Source organism: Triplophysa dalaica, chromosome 11 (genome assembly GCF_015846415.1).
Source record: "Triplophysa dalaica isolate WHDGS20190420 chromosome 11, ASM1584641v1, whole genome shotgun sequence".
Lineage (NCBI taxonomy): Eukaryota > Metazoa > Chordata > Actinopteri > Cypriniformes > Nemacheilidae > Triplophysa > Triplophysa dalaica.
In genome coordinates, this window is record NC_079552.1 from 22409749 (window position 1) to 22428197 (window position 18449).

The 18449-nt window shown below is 37.6% G+C and overlaps 1 protein-coding gene and 1 long non-coding RNA gene across 5 annotated transcripts in view; one reads left to right on the forward strand and one right to left on the reverse strand.

Annotated features, from left to right (window-relative positions):
- meis1b (Meis homeobox 1 b) overlaps window positions 1–12866 on the reverse strand; it is a 60533-nt gene extending 47667 nt beyond the window's left edge. For 2 of the 3 annotated variants that reach the window (XM_056760170.1, XM_056760171.1), the window contains exons 1-7: window positions 12227–12866; window positions 10687–10907; window positions 9437–9578; window positions 9197–9247; window positions 8750–8800; window positions 7756–7902; window positions 1043–1154 (exon numbers count right to left, since the gene is read on the reverse strand). In XM_056760170.1, coding sequence (XP_056616148.1) covers window positions 1043–1154; window positions 7756–7902; window positions 8750–8800; window positions 9197–9247; window positions 9437–9578; window positions 10687–10907; window positions 12227–12238 — 736 coding nt within the window. In that variant the 5' untranslated portion in view covers window positions 12239–12866. Of the gene's footprint in view, window positions 1–1042; window positions 1155–7755; window positions 7903–8749; window positions 8801–9196; window positions 9248–9436; window positions 9579–10686; window positions 10920–12226 lie in introns of those variants that run through there. The other variant, XM_056760172.1, reaches the window with a different exon arrangement.
- Window positions 12867–13778: 912 nt separating this feature from the next.
- On the forward strand, window positions 13779–18084 carry LOC130431252 (uncharacterized). Of its 2 annotated transcripts, XR_008908198.1 has the most exons (3): window positions 13779–14551; window positions 15393–15573; window positions 17316–18084. It is a non-coding gene; the product is annotated as an uncharacterized LOC130431252 (long non-coding RNA). The 2 variants fall into 2 exon arrangements; XR_008908197.1 differs by having other exon boundaries at window positions 15393–18084.
- Window positions 18085–18449: the final 365 nt, after the last annotated feature.

Genomic DNA, 18449 nt, shown 5'->3' on the forward strand with positions numbered 1-18449 from the left:
TGATTTGTTTTTGATCCAACATGCAGTGGAAAGAGTGGTCTTCACTGAACCGAAGAGAGCACATGTCACTCTTCTCTTCATTAAGGTACATTGGCACCCTATAGTCGGTAGCATCAAATTTAAAGCTCTGGTCTTGGGTTACAAGACCATAACTGGTTTGGCAGCCCCATATCTTCACTCCCTAATGCAGACAAATGTACCCGCCGGATCTCTAAGCTCTGTAAACGAAAAACGTCTTGTAGTGCCATCCCAAAAAGGGAAAAATCACTTTCACGCACCTTCTCTGGATCTCTTCCACATTTGTGGAATGATACGAGGTACAAGATAAGCAGATTCTGTAGCCACCTTTAGGAATCGTCTGAAAACACAACTCTTCCGTCAACACCTGACCGATTAGTACTGACTTCTATTTCTTTTCTACACTTTCTATACTTAAAAAAGAAAATTCCTTCACTGAGGATCATACTGTGGGCTATGTGAGATCAGTTTAACAGCGCTTATGTGTTTTGTTGTCCTTCTGTTGTTCCAGTTGCTTCTATTGTTGACCACCTTTGTAAGTCGCTTTGGATAAGAGCGTCAGCTAAATTTATATGTTTTTTTTTCTTTTTTTCGAGGAAATCAGATCTATATAACTATGCTTTTCTTATTGCTCATTCAAAATATTATGTACTGGAATATAACAGCGCACAAAGCTTCATCACTATAATAGCGGTTCTGTTAGACTGTCATCACCATCGGCTTTCTTAAGACAACCTGTCCAGATGAGCCCAGAGAAAGGCTCATTAATTCAGAGTTATCACAAACAGCTGATGGACCTAGGCCACATCACTGAAACATCTGCTTTAACTCTCTCCATCCGCATGCTTAGCTTTTATTCTACCAGTGCTCTTCTTTTCGGTAGATGTGCAGCTTGCCTTCTATCACTTCACAATCTCAAAGTAATTTCCATATAACCTACAGTCAAATAGTTGCAATGATGTCCCGCTACAGCAATTGTTCATTATCTTTTACACACACATAAAAAGACGTCTCAGTGCCTTACCTTGCTCGCTGCTGTTGTCACCGCTGTGTGATGTGTGTCCTCCGCTGGATGGTCCCGGTGTGCCCCCGGAGCGTGTAGAAGCTGTATCATCATGGTCTCTGTTCCATGAGGTCTGTGTGATTGAGAGAGAGAGAGAATGAGCCACACAACCAGGCATCAGATCACAGGGACACATGCACACACTGTAGTTTGAGTTACAAAGACAGCTAGCCCTATCAGATGTTCCTCATTTGGTTGTTTTGCAGAGGAAAGGCCCTCGCCTCACGCCGCAACCTCACAAGACAATTCAGTCAGTATAGCTCACTTAAACAATAGATGAATCCCTGTCACCGCGCTTTCAATGACAACACCCAGCTGCTTGAAGCATGTCTCAGAACAAACGCAATATCGGAACGTAAATACTGTCAAAACATTACAGCACCTTTTAAGCAACGAAAACTAGACTTTAGATAAGAAACGCTGCATTACCCGAGACAAGATATCCATAGTCCAAATATTCAAGTTAAAACACTAGGAATAAAGAATAATCACTAGCCCTTAAAACTGTGTGTGTGGTGGCAAAGCCTTAACATCTACATGCACTGACTAACTTGAGATCTCTGAATACGACAAGAGCCTGTCAGCCTCTCTTATATCCCAGAGCGAGGGGTGTGTGTGTGTGTGTGTGTGTGTGTGCTCGATTGCCTGGCGAATCAAAATGAAATCAAATAAGAGCCCTTTCTAGTTGAAGTTGGGAAGAGGAGGGGAGAAAAAAAGAGAGAGAAAGCCTTTTGACAATTAAGCTTAGGTGTATAAAGGGGTAGAAAGTGTCAGCTGTTGGGCGGATGGTATGTGGCAAATGGAGCAGACATGAGGATAAAGAGAAGTGGACGGAACAATGGCGAGCCAGGGCCTGCATACACTCAGCCCCACGCAGGGCCTACTTGTGCTTTAGAACAAAACAGATGTTGCCTCTTATCACTGGGCACCTCCACAAAAGTAACATTAGTGTGGGCGGAAAATAAGCTCGGAGATGAAGGCCACTGCATCCTTTCTGATGTAAAAAAGACCAATATTAGCAAGTATGCAACTCATTAACCGGCCTAAACAGAATCTGCAGGCTTTCTTTCTACAGAAAGAATTTAAAAGCAGTCAAACATGTTAAACTTGATATTATGAGTAGCATCGTTAAAGCAAAATACATTTTACAGGAATGAACATTCAAAAAGAGCATGTGTAGAAGTTTGTGAATGATAGGATTCCGAGGAAACTTTTGCTGGATTCTGCATGCACAGATTGCATGCGGGCATGTTCACTTACACAGTCATGCATACTTTCTAGTCATAGTTTATAGTATTATCATGGATAGTCTAGTCCACTGATGAGTAACCATCTGTTAAAATGTACAAAAACATGTAGAACAGTTTTTATGTTTAGTGACAATGAGCCGGATTCAGCAGCAGTAAATATAAGCAGTTCTGTGAATACACTAGAACTCTTTGAACAAAACACTTTGAGGTCAAACACACATTTCTTACAGTCGAAAAACAAAATGAATGCTGGCTGGAGCGAAGCAGATTGCTTTGATAGATCTGCCTTGAGTCTCCTAAAAGCTTATGAGGCATAATAGTGCCAGCCACTCCAGATCTATTTGAAAAAAAAATGTTCAGAAACAAAAAAATGGTGTATTCTGCAGCATACCAAAAGAATGCTGTAAGAGGTAATCTAGAACACATGCCCAGGGAGCAAACAGTTAAAACAGAAATTGCCAGATTCTACAACTCCTCTCTTAGTCAAAGAAAAAAGAGAGAGAAAAAATGGAGGGAACTTGTTTATTCAGAGCTTTGTGGAAAAGAATAGTACAGCACCCTGGAGACCGAGAACCCCAGAGCCTCCACACGTAAAAGGATGTTTTTTATGCACTACAAATCCCACTTGAAAATATAATTAGAACTAGAAAATAGCAAACTATTGCATTAACTGTAATTGAACAAAAGAGCAGCGGGGCTTGTGGGAGGCTGCCGCTCGGCCCCATGGGAATGGGGGAGGGTCTCGGGCCAGGGTGAGTGACATCTCCAGGGTGCACTCCAGTCTATTTATAACTGCCCCAACAATCCCATCCACCAAAGATCTAACAGCTAATTAATAATAAAAAATCATAAATCGCAGAGCGGGCCAACAGCGAACAGACACCCGGAAGAAATGTGCAGATGCATAAACGAAAGAATAAATAGGAGGCCCGAGATGATCTGCGGCTGGAGGTGGATGCAGACGATTACAGGAGGAGAGAACGCTGTTTTGCTACACACAACAACACACTTGATATATTCACTGTCCCTCTAATGAGCTGGCGAGGATTTATTCAGACTGTCCCCTCCCCCTTGACGTGTTTTCTCATCTCTTGCTTCTTTTCTTTTTCTCTCTCCCATACAGGATGTAGATTAATTCGATGCTTAATTGTTTAGTAAATTCAATTTTCCACATTCTATTCTGCGTAGCTTTAGCTAAAGTTCTTAAATCTGCAGTGCGTAGCCCAGGGAGTCGCGGTTCTCATCTGTGCCTTTCCTTTTTTCATTACCATTTTCTTCCTCCACCACTTAATTCGCCATGAAAAGATTTTCCTTGCTGGAAATTCTGATTCTGCCATGATCGGTGAGGCATTCCAATTCATTGCATTTTCATTGTGTTGGGTCTTAGATAGAAGCTCCCTTTCTCTGCACATTATACAAGCGCTCATGCAAAAAAATTGGCCTTCCAATTCATTTATAATAATCGAGAAAAAATGTTTTAGGTTACTGTACAGTGTACACATAGAATTTACAGGGGGGGACTGTAGTTTATAATTTCATGCTTTAGTGACATAGACCACAAGTGTCACACCATACTATTTTTGGTACTGGCTTCATCTACAAAGCACAATAAAATGCTATAAAATAGAAAGGGAGCGAGAGACTTTTATATGCCTCATCAACCGAGATTAGCAAGGACACTTCTACTAAAATACTGCTTGAAAACACTTGGAAAACACAAGATGCACACATGAGCTTCACCTGGCGAATAGACCAAAACGAAATCAGGACGTTTGTTTGTTGATTTGTTTGTTTGTTTACTCCATCATGTTGATAAGGCTGAGATCCTCACTGTTGATAACAGACCATGTGGCTGCAAAAACCAAAACCTCCACGCAAAAACATTAGGGCTAATTAAATGAATGGACGTGGTAAGGGCATGCACAGAAACAAAAGTGAAAGAGAGAACTATCCAGTCTCCCTAGACTCCTACTCCTTCCTGAAGTCTGTCAAAACTAAATCAATTAAAATGGGGAAGAGGAATAATTGGCCTTAGAGTCACCCTTAAAGTCACACATCTATAAATGTTTTAACATCACTAGCTTAAACACTATGGACTTTCATCCAAAAGTTGACATTTTCAAAAGGTGTAACATAAAAATGTTGACCATAAAATGATTCAAAAATATTTTTTTAATTAGGAATTCATTTGGGAAGAAAGGTTTCTAATATAAAACAAAAACAAAACTTGCACAACAATAACTTCAACAGATTGAGCCTGATGCCTGTTTATAATTGAACTAGCTACTTTTTTATATACTTCTGCAAGTAAACACTAGTCAAACTTTTTCTTGTTATTATAACACTTGTTGAAACATTGACAGCAGTGAAAACAATATGAAGCTATTTTCTTCTCAAACAGTGATTACATCACAATAATAATTTCAATAGTATCATTCAAAACTAGCAAATAATATCCACTTTCAAAAGGGAATATATTTGGTCTCATTAACAAACCAAACATTGTGATAAAATGAAATGGAGGAGTAATACAAGTGCAAATCAAGTAAATTTTTGTGCAGTTCCTGAAGCAATTATCCCAAAACTGTTTTACATTTAAAAGGGTTTACAAACAAAAACAAAAAAGTAACTTATTTACACAACAGTCAAAATTAATACTATATCCATTTTCATTAGAGGCAAAGCATACAAGTTTGAGACTTTAAAAAATATACAATTCTTGGGTGGCCTCGGTACAATACTATGTCAAAAACATTGCTAGCTCTGTAATTACACCCCTATTTTTTAAACCGGCCCTCAACAAACAGAAAAGAAACTGCAAACAGAGAAACTATTCAACATTTCAATTATTTCAACCCCTCTTCAGGCCGTAAGGAATAAACTAAAGAGCCCCGGAGTAGCGCAGTCTTGAGCACTGCACAGGTTTTCATGGCGTTGAGTTCATTAGAGAATGGCCTTGACTCTCTCTGCAATTAAACACAACTGTGCAAACCCTGCACAGCATGGAAATGTCTTAACACTCTACTTTACATCCAAAGCGAGCACAGACGTCATGAACAAGTTACCAAGAGCCAGCCAGTAGGAAAACAAATTAGAGCTCAGGTACAAAAAAGCAAAAAGCCTAAATATACAGAAATTAAATAGAAAAAAAATTGTATTATCCCGGTTTTTATTTTGTAAATATGTGTTCCAATGTCATGAATTTCTATAAGAAAACTCACTGATTGGTCTATAGAAAAGTAGGAACGTTCCCTGGATTTCTGAACCCCAGTCTACATTAGTGTTCAGTGTTCACAATAATGTTTATTACATGCACGTGCTGAGTAATTAACTATCTTATATACATTGTATATAGAATTACAATGTAAACTTGTTAAGCAAATGAAGTCCGCAGGGAAAGGGTTAACTAGTTGCTAACTAGTCCCTCCGCGCGAATGGCACCTGAGGCTCATATGGCCTCGCGTTTATCTGCTCGGTACGAGGAAAACAACACGAATCCAAACTGGCTGGGCCACATTCAACAGAGAGAGCGAGAGAGAGAGAGAGACACTGACTTTTTCACCCCTGAGCTCTGCTCTCTTTCTCTTCTCTATACTTGCAAAACAATGCAAAGCTGGAGTTGAGACATTATTGATACGATGCTCGGGTGCACGGAGGACGAAAACACTGAGTTTAATCAATTCTATGTATATTCCTGATTTTTTAAGCTGCAGTTTTCCTGCTGGAATAAATTGGCCTCTGAATAAATGAAGCGCCTTTTCCCCTCTTGTTAACATTGTTGAGAATTTGCACAAAGGATTTTTTCCAGTCCAATTCAACTTTATGCCCGAGGGCATATATTAAAAATACATATGGAACGAGATAATGCGCGAGCGACGCAAATTCGTTAGGGATGTCGCTCCCTGGCAAGCACAAAAGTGTAGTCACAAAAATATGAGATGTAAAAAAACATTTAGTTTCTCAAGTTAACTCCAAAACTGTTTAGTTCCAAATACTCAAAAAACGGCTCAGAACCGCGAGTTTTTATAGTTATTTTATACATTTGCTTACTCACAGAATTGTTTTAAAATAAGAGAAAAAATATGTATGATTTTTATTTTGCATCAGCAAACTTTAAAAAGTTGGTCGGCTTACAGTAGGGAATCAGACTGAAGATGTAAACACGTAAAACAAGCCCGATATTTAGGCATTATGCGTAATCAAGAAAAAATATAGGACATGTCTTCATCCTTAAGTCAATTAAAGATCTGAATTCATGCCCTAAAGCAAAGCATAAATTGCTATTATCAAGTTATATACCTGCGTACCCCATGGGGCTTCATATAAGCCTAATTTATTTCTATCGCTCAATTTGATCTTTGTTCATGAATCTATTCAAAAATCTTGACAAGTGTCCTCTGACAGCGTTTTGTTAAAAACCACAACTGACATGATGCTGTTTAATGTTGCCTTTGAAACGGGTATATTATCAGTGCAGATCCGCTCATTAACATAATCATTAATACAGCCGAGATAGAAAAGACAAGGCAGCCAAAGGTCGTTTTATTGGAGTCCCTGTTTGGTAATGAATGGGACTTAATTTTCTTTCCCTCATATGAAGCTGTTGACCGACGCGCTCATTTGAAATCTACAACTGGTCAATGCTTTATTCCATCACTTGGCCATATGGACGATGACGGATTTAAATTATTTAACCTAATCGCTTCATTACTTTTTATGCTGGTGAATCTACAAATCCGCTTAATATGAACACTTAGTTTTTGTTAACCAGCGTCCCTTCCATCATTTATAATGCCAATTAAAAAGAAATACAACTTTTTTAAATAATTATGTTCCGTAAAATATTTTGACCAAAGTACAGCCCGATCTGAAGCATAATTCGTCACTATAGAGATACACACATTTTCCTACACATACAGAAAACAGTATGGTACACTGCTACATGAGCGCGCATTGCATATGCTGTTCAAAGCGTTTGGAGCAGAACGCTGAGCATAAGCACTGCGCGCTCTCGTGTGAGGAAAACACTGACAAGGCAACTAATGAAGCTTGAACAACAGCAGAAAAGGCACCAATCCCTCAAATGCCTATAATAGACATATCTTAATTTACTCCAAATGTAACAAATACATACCACTGATAGCCGAACCATTTGCTTGAGAAATAAACTGAGAAGAATGCTAAATTAAAATCGACAAGAAACAGGTCAAGTTTATGGCAATGCTTTCACGAGCTAATCTCCTCGGGTCAGTTCCGGGATCAAACCTTAATGAAGCAATAATGGGCCACATTATTCAAAAATTTTCAATCCGGTGGAATTTCAAAGCCTTAATCATATGCAAATAACAGCGAGGCAAAGAAAGTGACCCAAAAGACGATGTGAATGGCCAGAAAAGAAAATTGGACTCGTTCACGTAGGCCTACCTGATCAAGGGGCCCCGATGATCTTGTAATTTCTTCACTGTCTGATTTTGATCCTCCTTCTCTGTCGTCTATAACCAAGTCGATGGGCATCTTGCCCTTCAGACAGCTGATGTACCGATGACAGAAATTGTCACAAAGTTCATGTACCTATAGATGCAAAGGGAAGCAGGGAGGAAAAGACATCACAAAGGGTCATCACAGCGAGTTGACAAGTGCACACACAGAACTCCTATTGACATGGAAAAGCACTCCCAATGGCATTCTCTGATAGCTATCAAACGCATCCTGAATGTGAAATAACTTTACTCTCTCTCAAAATAGAGATATCTCAGAAAATTGACACTGACAAGACGACTCGCGGGCGACACAGTATTCAACACCCGTATTAAATTCATCTGCTCCCGGGGTTGTGGCCATTAGAGAGATGACCTGCTTGACTGACATTTAAGGTAAACTGTTTAATTTCGTCTAGTTATTTCATTACGACTTCTTTACATGGGAATCAAACGGCCTGACGTACAACATTTAATGCGGCTAAATCCTCAAACTATCGCTTTGTCGGATTATCTCGGCGCATATAAGTCTCATGCAAATATTGGATATTTGGAGCCAATGGTTATTACGTGTATTCAAAACTGCAAAGCTATATGGTTTGGCGATACATCACTTGATAGGCCCTCTCTCGTCGTGGAAACAGGTGTTGATAAAATCCCTCCCTCAACGACTTAATTCAGGTAATAACAATTGACTGTCAATATCACGTAATTAATTCAATTTTAAAAAAACACTTTCTAGAAGACTAGAAACAGCGAAATTTTCGCAAAGAAATATCTGTGCCCGTTGTGACATGTTGCATTGTAATTAAACTCAGAGGAGAAATAGGCAGCATGATTGATTTTGACACTAATTACAAAAGACTAGGAAAAATACATTTATGCAGATGAGGCCCATAGGTTTGAAAAAGGAACAGCTAGTCAAGATTAACATTGATTACCTTTTCCAGCTCCAAAAGATGAAACCGTAAAACTTGAATGGCTTGTATCATCTAGGGAAAATAAAAAAAAATATTTATATTAAAATAAAATAAAGGATAAAACTCACTCAGAATTCGGAGATACAAATAAGCGTACGACACTTACAAACTAAAATAAGTAGTAGACATTTAGTATAATTTATCAACTAGACTAGTATTGTAATTAAGTCAGATAATATATAATTTATGAAACAATTACAACTTCAATCTATTTTCACGGGAGACACGTCAAAATAACAAAACTGTAAAACGACTAAAATAAACTTTATCGATGAGCCAATAAAAGATTGTTGAAAAATGTTACAATAAGAAGAACACTTTTTAATTTTAAAAAAGTTTAGAATGATGAAGCGGGTCTAAAAATTGCAACTCTTTTAGGCAAAACTATTAGTAATAATCTGCACTTACCAAATTATCCAGTTCAGGATTTGATGAAAATAGCGGCTTTTCTGCTCGAATCTGTGAGCACATGCATGCAAATAATTCAAAGTTGTGAGAGGGGATATAAAAGTTATTTAGAAACAAAAAGTAAAGCGAACAAAAGTCTAAACATTTTTAAACATATAAAGTTTCTCAATACGTCAACTCAACATCAACGTAGCAGTAAAACTATTCAAAAACTTTCTACACAATAAAACAGTCTCTAACCTGTTTTGCAAACACAGCTATATCCTCATTGAAAGACTCTGACGAACACACATCCCCTCCAGCCACACCGGGCTCTCTAGGTGTGCAAGTGGCTAATTCACATTTCTCAAAAATCAGTGCTAGAAGTGGGAACAGCGGGTGCCTGCGATAAAAACACAAACGACAGTTTGCTTTGGATAAATACAAATACATAATATCTTATATAACCCATCTTGCAGCTACTCATAGCACCATATGATGATGTAAGCCGTATGTTAAAAACGCAATATAACAAAACAACATACGAGTCTAAATTTAATTAACAAATATGACTTCATATAACAATACCTGCCCCACGATGAAATAGTTAAGAATATTTGCAAACTTTATGTCGGTCATTTAAAAAAACGTGCTGTATTAGTTGTGCGTAATATTGTTTCATATGTGTAAATTGTGGCTACTTCTCGAACATATTATTAAAGACAACAGTCTATATAAACAGTCGGCTGCGAGTGGAGTGCAAGAAATGAACATGTTGAGTCTAGGCCAAGCAATTTACCCATGGTTCAACTACTCGGTCTATCGCTTGTGCAAATGTTTAGGGACTTTATCTAATCCATAATCCAGAGTACGTTCTATACCTTGTTACTGCGTATCAATTGCTGTTTTATTTACCGCGTGCTGATGTGAACTCATATGATCCAGCAGTTGTTGTTGTATTAGGCACTTTTGGAGCAACTCCGAAAAAAATGGAACTAGCACAACCAGACATATTTTCACATTTTATGAACAAAACACACATTTATAGATTCTCTCTAGAGAATATTCTATCTTTTAATTGCCATTTTTACAAGGGCGTTGTCATTTTACGCAGTTGTCCAAAAAGTATCTGCATTTTACAAAAAATAAACTTTTATAAGATTCAGTTTTTTTAATTGAAGTTTTAGTTTAAAACTATGTTTTTATGTCTTAGCGATGTTTTAAAAACAGACCTACGATATTAATCAATTTCATTATTTAAGATCTCAGATTGTTTTATTTAAAATTGTCCCGGTTGTTTTAGACACATGTAAAAATACCATCTCTGGTAAACAGACAGAAAAAAGTAAAAAGCTCAAATTAAAATGTGTGTAGACAAAAAATATATATGAAAGAAGAAACATTCAAAGCTTTTAAGTTGTCAGAATGTTTTAGGGCTTTTTAACTACTGGTCAAATCATGCGTTATTGGCAAAGTACATCATGAAATATGTTTGGTCCATCTACACGTACCCGTAAATGGAGTCTTTATCTCTTTTTAGAGCGTCATTGACGGATGAGCCCATGCTGGGCGGCATGGCGTTGGTGTGGGCTGCGTGCGGGTACTGGTGGGAGTGGAGCTGGGGCCCGTGATTCAGGTGAACAGCCTGCATGGATCTGGCGCCGTGCGGGTCTCCGTACATCGTGCTCGGGATTCCTACTCCGTCCATCCCATAATGGGGCATATCTTCGTACTGCACACACATGAAGGGCAATATTTCCATGTTGTCACTTTTATCTCATACAGAGGAATTACAAAATAATGTCTACACTAAATAAAATGTAAATAGTTGCAACATCGAGGATAAATCACTATGATTACGCCCTTCAAATAAGAATGTAAGTGTTCTCAAATTTTTAACAATATCGGCATTGTAGGATTTGCATGCAGACTATATCGATGTTCAAACATTATGCGCGAATTCACGCTTTGTTGTAAAAAGTATAATGTGCTTTTTTAGAACAGGCTAGTGTAGATAGACTTAATACAGCGTCGGACTCATGCACATGGAGCACTGAGTTACAGCTTTATTGAGGTAATCATAAAAATACACAACTACAGTGTAATATACTTTGTTGGTATTTTCACAAGTGCAATTCAAGTTATAAATAATATCATATTAGCATGTAGTAGCATGTAGATTGGTAAGAAAATAAAAGCTGTATGCACCATTTAAAATAAAACTTATGACTTCTAATTAAACGCAAATATAATTTTTTATTTAGCCCACATATTAAAGCAAGCATTTTAAGCAGTTTCTTTAAAATAATTTTCACTGACAATGATGCTGTAATGACATAATATAGCAGGAAAAGCGTAAGAAGATATTAACATTAAAATTCTATAACCATCAAGTGTAAGCAAGACAGCAGGATGCTGCTGTAAAGTTACTATCAAAAGAAAAATCTAGATTTTGATTGTTTACATTTGATTAAAGAGGCAAAGAAAAAATAACCAACCAGTAAATGTCAATTTTACAACTTCACTTGCACATCCATGTTTTATTGCAATAGTGCAAAAAGTTAGACTATAATTAAAGGAAGAGATAAATAATAAAAGTGCTGCCAATTCAATTATTTTGCACACTGTGCAAGGTAATAAATAACACATTGGAGGTTTTGAAAGTTTGAAAGTGAAAAGTAAAATGGCTTTGTGAAGATTTTAAAGAAACTTAGCAAAATAAATTTGGTGCATACAGTAAAAGTAGTAAAAGCAGCGAATTGTACCTAGACCGATTTGAGGATGACGGCATGTCATAACTAAATATGAGTGTGTTTAATAAACAAAAATATATATATTTTAGTGTCCCAAAACTCAAAGTCTCACACACTCCACAGAAAGAGACACGCATGACAGAGAGCGATTTGATAAAGTTCAAAACATAAAAGAGAAAAAGAAACGTTTGAAAGCAATGGAAAACGATTGACTGCGAGACTGTCATCGGCCACGTTTCAGTATTTCCAACTGCATTCAACAACGTACGGAGTGGAAGAAAGTTTTCGGGATACGTACCCTCTGCGCCATCGCCCTCCACTCTCCCTCGTCTTCCTTGAATAAAAAATAAATCCCCTACGAGGCCAGGGTGAATAAGAAATAAACACGCAAATTCCAACCGTGGGATATGTTTTCGCCAAAAATCCAAATGCTTCTTTCAAGCGAGCGATGAAGCCAGTCCTTCACCACAAGTTCAGCCAAGCGCGCTCAGCGATAGCTCCTCCGCTTTCTTTCCTCCTGGACAGCGACAAAGATCGAGCGAAATCTTCTTTTCCACAGCGGTATGAAAATAGCCCCTTAAACAAAACTCGCAAATCTCATGGCTTTTTGCCACTCCGGCTGTCAATCAATCAAACGCGAGCTTGTCAAAGTGCTGAATGAATGATGATCCTCTGCGCGCTTCCACTGGTTAGCACCCCTAACGATAATACTACTCAAACGCACAAAAATGAAGCTCTCTCTCGTTTCTTTGATCACTCTCGTCTTCTGAGTTGATTTTTTATGCAATAGCTTCTAAATGAGATCAAGAGGAGGTGGGCTGATAATTCTGGCTTAGTTTTTCTTAAAGGAGCCACGATCGATGCTGCGATCTGCCTTCCCCCGTTTGTGTACAATGAGTGTGTGTTGAACGCGCCTCGGCAACTGAATCTGGACCAGACTGCTGAAACCCGGAAGTAGTGGTGGCCATAACAGGTCGCGTCTTACACAATGCGATGGGCCACATCAAGTTCCCGCCAAAGCAGGGGGGATGAGATTTGTCGGACGCAGAAAAGCGCAGACCAGTGCCACGGTTGAACATGAATGGAGATATAAAGTAGTGAGCGCGTTATGCTTTTCGTGTTTTCCTTACACGACACTCACAGTGAGTTTATTACGTAAACAGGGAATACACTGCATGAACCTATAAGTTTATATTTGAAAACAATGCATTAAATATTACACCTACTGTAAGCAAGAGGGAATACAGAAATGTAAGGGAGTGTGGAACGTAACCCATCGTGCCACTTTTCAACACGCTTTCCTCTATTGTTTAGTTTTGTTTATTATGTTTAAAACGAAAAGGTTGGTTGTAATAATCAAGAAACTTGGAAACTCTGACCAAGGTGCGTAACGAAGTTTTTCCGTACGCAGTGTTTTGCGCGGTAGCCTGTTGTAATATACTGCTCCACCATGAAATATTGCGAATGTGTTTACGTGTTTCACATTTCACACAAACGTCCTTCAGCAAACATATTTATTCAAATCCAGCATATGCTGCACTTCAGCAGTGCCTTGTACGCTGCGCGCTCTGAGCAGAAACACCCCCGTCGTTTGTGAATGGACTCATCCACTTACTGTAGGATCTTAAGAGTTTGGTGCAGTGTCCAATGAAAGCGTGCTACAATGAATAGTGTTGTCCATTGGTTTAGAGAACGATCAATCATTCATTTATCGGTCGATATGCGGCCGTAATAGAAGAAAGGCTGGAATATAATATTGTAATCTGAAAATAAAATTCAGTCTTCTTATTGTTCGGTCCAGACGCGACAACGCTTCTCTCTCTCTCTGTATGTACCTCCATAGTAAAACACACATAATACACACACACAATGTGCAAACTCTTTTAATTATTAAATCTGTAATACTAATGAAATATTAGTCACTTGATTATAAAACATAACTGTATGTAAAACTTTTTTTGTCACAAGGGCCAACAACACTTGGCCATTACAGTAACTTCTTCGTGCCATCACAGTCCATTTTCTTTTCTTGCCAAGACGCAGATAAAACTTTTCCCAGGCATCACAGCTTTCTAAAAGTCCACCAAGCTGTATAGTGATGTTCAAGGCATTTCTTTTACTCAAACACTTTGGAGAGGTGGGTTGTGTTCAGGCCAATTTCAAAAAGATCTTCCTAATAAAAGTATCTATTTTTAAAAGACACGCTGATGACATATAATACTAAACCTCACAAAATACTGTAATGAAAACATAACAAGCTACTGTAAACAGACATTGCACAATTGTAGGCAAGCAATCGACCCGGGGACAAGGTGAATGAAGTTTGTCTGATGTGAATCTGTCATCGATCAGAAGGGATTAATGAAAGGAACGGTGTCTTATCAACTGCTGTGTGCATCGCACAACCCTCGGGTTCCGCGAAAAACAGCGGCAGGATCCGTCGCGCATTTACAGGCATGAAATTACTATCAAATCCCCAAAGCGCTCGGCAAACGAAGGGTGCGCTCTGCGCGGGTGAGAGATTGTGTTGGATCTGATGTGGACTAAAACAGAAACGAAAGGAAGATGCATGCAACAGATATCTGATGAACCCCAAGCCAGATACGCGTGCATGCGTTTATTGGTAAGTAGGCTTTATTTTAATTAATCAAAAATACCTTTTATTTCCCCAGAACACAAATTTTAAATATTTAAACATAAATGGATGTTTTGTAACTAATATATTTCTGTTTTATCTATTAATTGAGTTATTTGTTTTTTTTACTGATGTTTTTAATCTCAACATTAGTTTTGCGTCTATCTCAATTATGTGCGAACCAAACGGAATGACATGAAAGCCGTGCTTACCCAAACGCTTAACTGCTGTCACAGTACCAGAATAGCATTATAAAGTAATTAAGTTCCTTCAATTAGCATCTATAAAAGGACGTTATACGGCACAATGAGGGCATGGACTTTCACTGTTTAGGTTGCTTTTTTAGTGAGGGTTAGCAGAGCGCAACACGCATCAGTGAGCTAATACCATCATTTCGGATAAATTGAGCTCAGAAAGAAATGTCAGCCTCTCGACATAAAACGAGAACGTGAGTTGAAAAAAGTCATATTTTTTATAGATGCACTAAAAGATAAAAGCATTTGTTTGCATTACGGGCATCGTTTGTACAACTGTTTTATATTTTTTAAGAATGTGTTTGGGAAATTTAATTTTATTATTCTTGTCCAAAAATTGCCATGAATATAATAAAAATAATACACCTTATCAGTATAATGTACACATAATACTAGAAGTAAATATATTTGTAGGGGCCTCTTAAATAAATCCCAAATCCAACAGAAATTAATTTTAGTTTTAACTTAACTAAAAACAACAACGTGTCCAGCACACACAAGTGGCTGTATGTTTATAAGAATATTAACATCCTGCTTCAATATTTGTTATTCATCTCAATCTTTTTCCCCAAAAGTCGCTATTGAAAGAAACAAGCCGCTGTGGTTCAGAAGTCAAACGGAGGTCATCCTTTATATCCCCCCGCAGCAATCTCCGACCAGGGGCCAGTCAACAGTGAACCCTGCCTTCTCCACCACTGACAACTGCCTGAAAGTTACAAGACTATCGGGAATGGGAAAACGCACTGGGATTACACAGTAGGCTATTAACTTTTTTCTTGATCTTGATCTTGCCACTGCTTAATGCTTTGACAACATGTTTAAAGTGCTTATCAAATATAACTCAATGTTTAAATATTTAAATGTTCGTTTATTCACTTTGAATTGACTTAAATAAGCGCGCAATTAAGACATTTGGATAGTTCAAAATAAAAACAGAAAATCATTATTAACTAATCCAGGAAAAACGGTTAAAATTGATCTAGCACAAATGTACGCATCTAAGAATTTACATAGTCTATAATATAACACTGAAAAACTAAACATAACACTTATGTAAAGTTAAATTCAATTATACAGATTACGTGAAATAATCACTGTGAAAAATCTTTGTTGAAAAACAATTAGCCTACATTAAACAACGTATTTAAACATCCATTTAAGTCTATACGTTATGTTACAGGTAAAGTTACAATACTTTTTATTTAATGACTATTTACTAGTTGTTTATAACATAAAACGTAACAAAGAAAGCGCTATTTTGACAATAAACAGTTTGTTTTTCTACTAATAATTTTTGTACAATCTTGGATAAATTGAAACTGGTTACAACGACATCATAGACAAACATGTACGTTGTGATTTCACATTTTGATTTGATTTGTTTTGCTTAATTTCCTAATTTCATTGTTTTTTTTTCTTATTGGCAACAAAGATTATTAATCCCAATACAGGTTTATTGCATTTGGAAAAATATAAACTAATACACAAGGTCCAAAAGAAAAACATATTTTCATATGAAAGCCTTTCAGTGATCTGTATGCTTGATCATTTGCGCCTTCTACTGGATACACACAGAATCTACTTTCCTTCTTTATTAATAAGAGCCGCAATGATTTCTCTGAAATATACAAAGCAGACGAATAACAGCTACAATATCTCTGTCCTATAAAACAACTAACAGCACTATTTAAGTAAATGCCAGTGCATATTGTTTATTTATTTATAAACATTAGAGACTGCTTAATTGTATTTTGGTCGAAGTCATCATTGTCAATCGATCAACATTTTGTCTAGGTTTGATTTAGCTAAAATAATGATAAATGAAGAATGAAAATCCCGACTGTAATTTTTCTGCTTTCTCTTAAAATCAGAATATAAATATTTAAATACATTATAGCATTTTTTAAAAGCTTTTGTAAAAAAATGTTTCACAGTTATTAGAAACATTTGTATGTGTATATATCACAATGCATTTTACAAATAAACATTTAGTCAATAATTTTTTTCTCTAGGCAGATTTTGTTTGCTAAAGCAACTATAATTATTTGTTGTAAATAAGATTTGTTATTTATGTTTTTTAAATTTTACTTGAAAAGGTGCATGTCACACTTTGCGGTACAATTTCAACTGTTTTCCAGTGAAGCATAACAAAACAGATTGTTTTAAAGATATTAATGTCTAGTATTAAGTCTTGTTTAATTTTTTTTTAACTAGATCAATGTATATCAATGTAGATCAACCTATGTAGACCTACTGTTAATGTTAAAAAGATTTGATTAAAAAGCACAAATTCAGAACTAAAAACAGTGTTTTTTATTATTAACATCAAGCTTTACAATTTTCACATATGATGATTCCTGAATCTGTCTGTTTTCCACGCTGAAGCATTTGGGATTGGAAAATACTGTGTCTAAATCTCTGTGAGCAAGGTGTACTCTCTCCCACCCTTCTATCAGTTATAAGTGCCAAAACATTTGTCACTTGAGTTATTATTTCAGGTGTGCTAATGGGCTCACAGCCACGAGAGAGGAGGAGAAAGTGCGAGGGAGAGGCAGAGAGAGAGACGAGTTTGATTACTGTGATTTCATTTGACCGAAGCCTGGTCGGTTTTGCGGTGTACGGAGCACCGGCTGGCAGCCCAGAGGTGAAAAGAGCAGGCCGCTGCCCTGGATGAGAGCTAGTGAGAAGGAGAGAAAGCGAAGGAGAGAGAGCGGTGATGCCTGAGCCAATCACAAGGTGCAGGGATGAGTCTCACACCTCAGAAGGAGGCTGTGAATTGATCAGCACCTTTGAGAGACGGAGAGAAGAGGAAAAATTGGGTGGGGGTGAGACGGCGGAGGTGGAGGCAGCAATGGAGCGAAAGAGTGCTTTTTGCGGAGGACGTGTGAAGCCCCATATATTCCTGCAAGGACACGGGGAAAGCCGGGTCTGGGCTCAGCGTGGCCAGCACACCCTAATGAGCCCTGTCCGTACACAGTGAGAGAGCGTCTCAATATTACGCCGGACTAGTACACTTCATGTACATCATCACGCCCTCCTCATGCCATTCATAGATGTGCTTTTGTGTACCGCGGTAATGAGATGCATAGTCCCACTAATCATATTTCAGGTACCACATGGGTGAGCATCTGTTTTGTCAGATGACCTAAAATAGAGTTTATTAAATATACTTGTTTATGTTTGTTTATATGATCTAGAGTACATTAAGTTAAACCAACAGAAGTAATTTGTCAGAGACATATAGCTCATTAAAGACCCCCAAGTGTCTATCCTGTGTTGATGTATTTTCTTTGAAACAGAAAGCTGGGTTTTGACCTATCAAACTGTTGACTATTGGGAAGCGGGACACATTTAAGAATGTTGGGCAGTTCTAAGCAAACTTCAATATTAAGATGAAAAATCAAGTTTTCACCAAAGGTTTTCACTCTACTGATAGGTCAGAAGTCAATATTTGATGGTTTAGATTACCATGTGAAATTTTTTAAGCATTTGTGTTTATTTTCCATAGTTGGATAAATGAATTCCCCGTGACCCGAGGTAGTTCAGATAAGCGGTAGAAAATGGAATGGAATGGAATGGATAAATTAATTTTTACATCCGATTACAACAGATTTTTCACTTCCAATATGGTC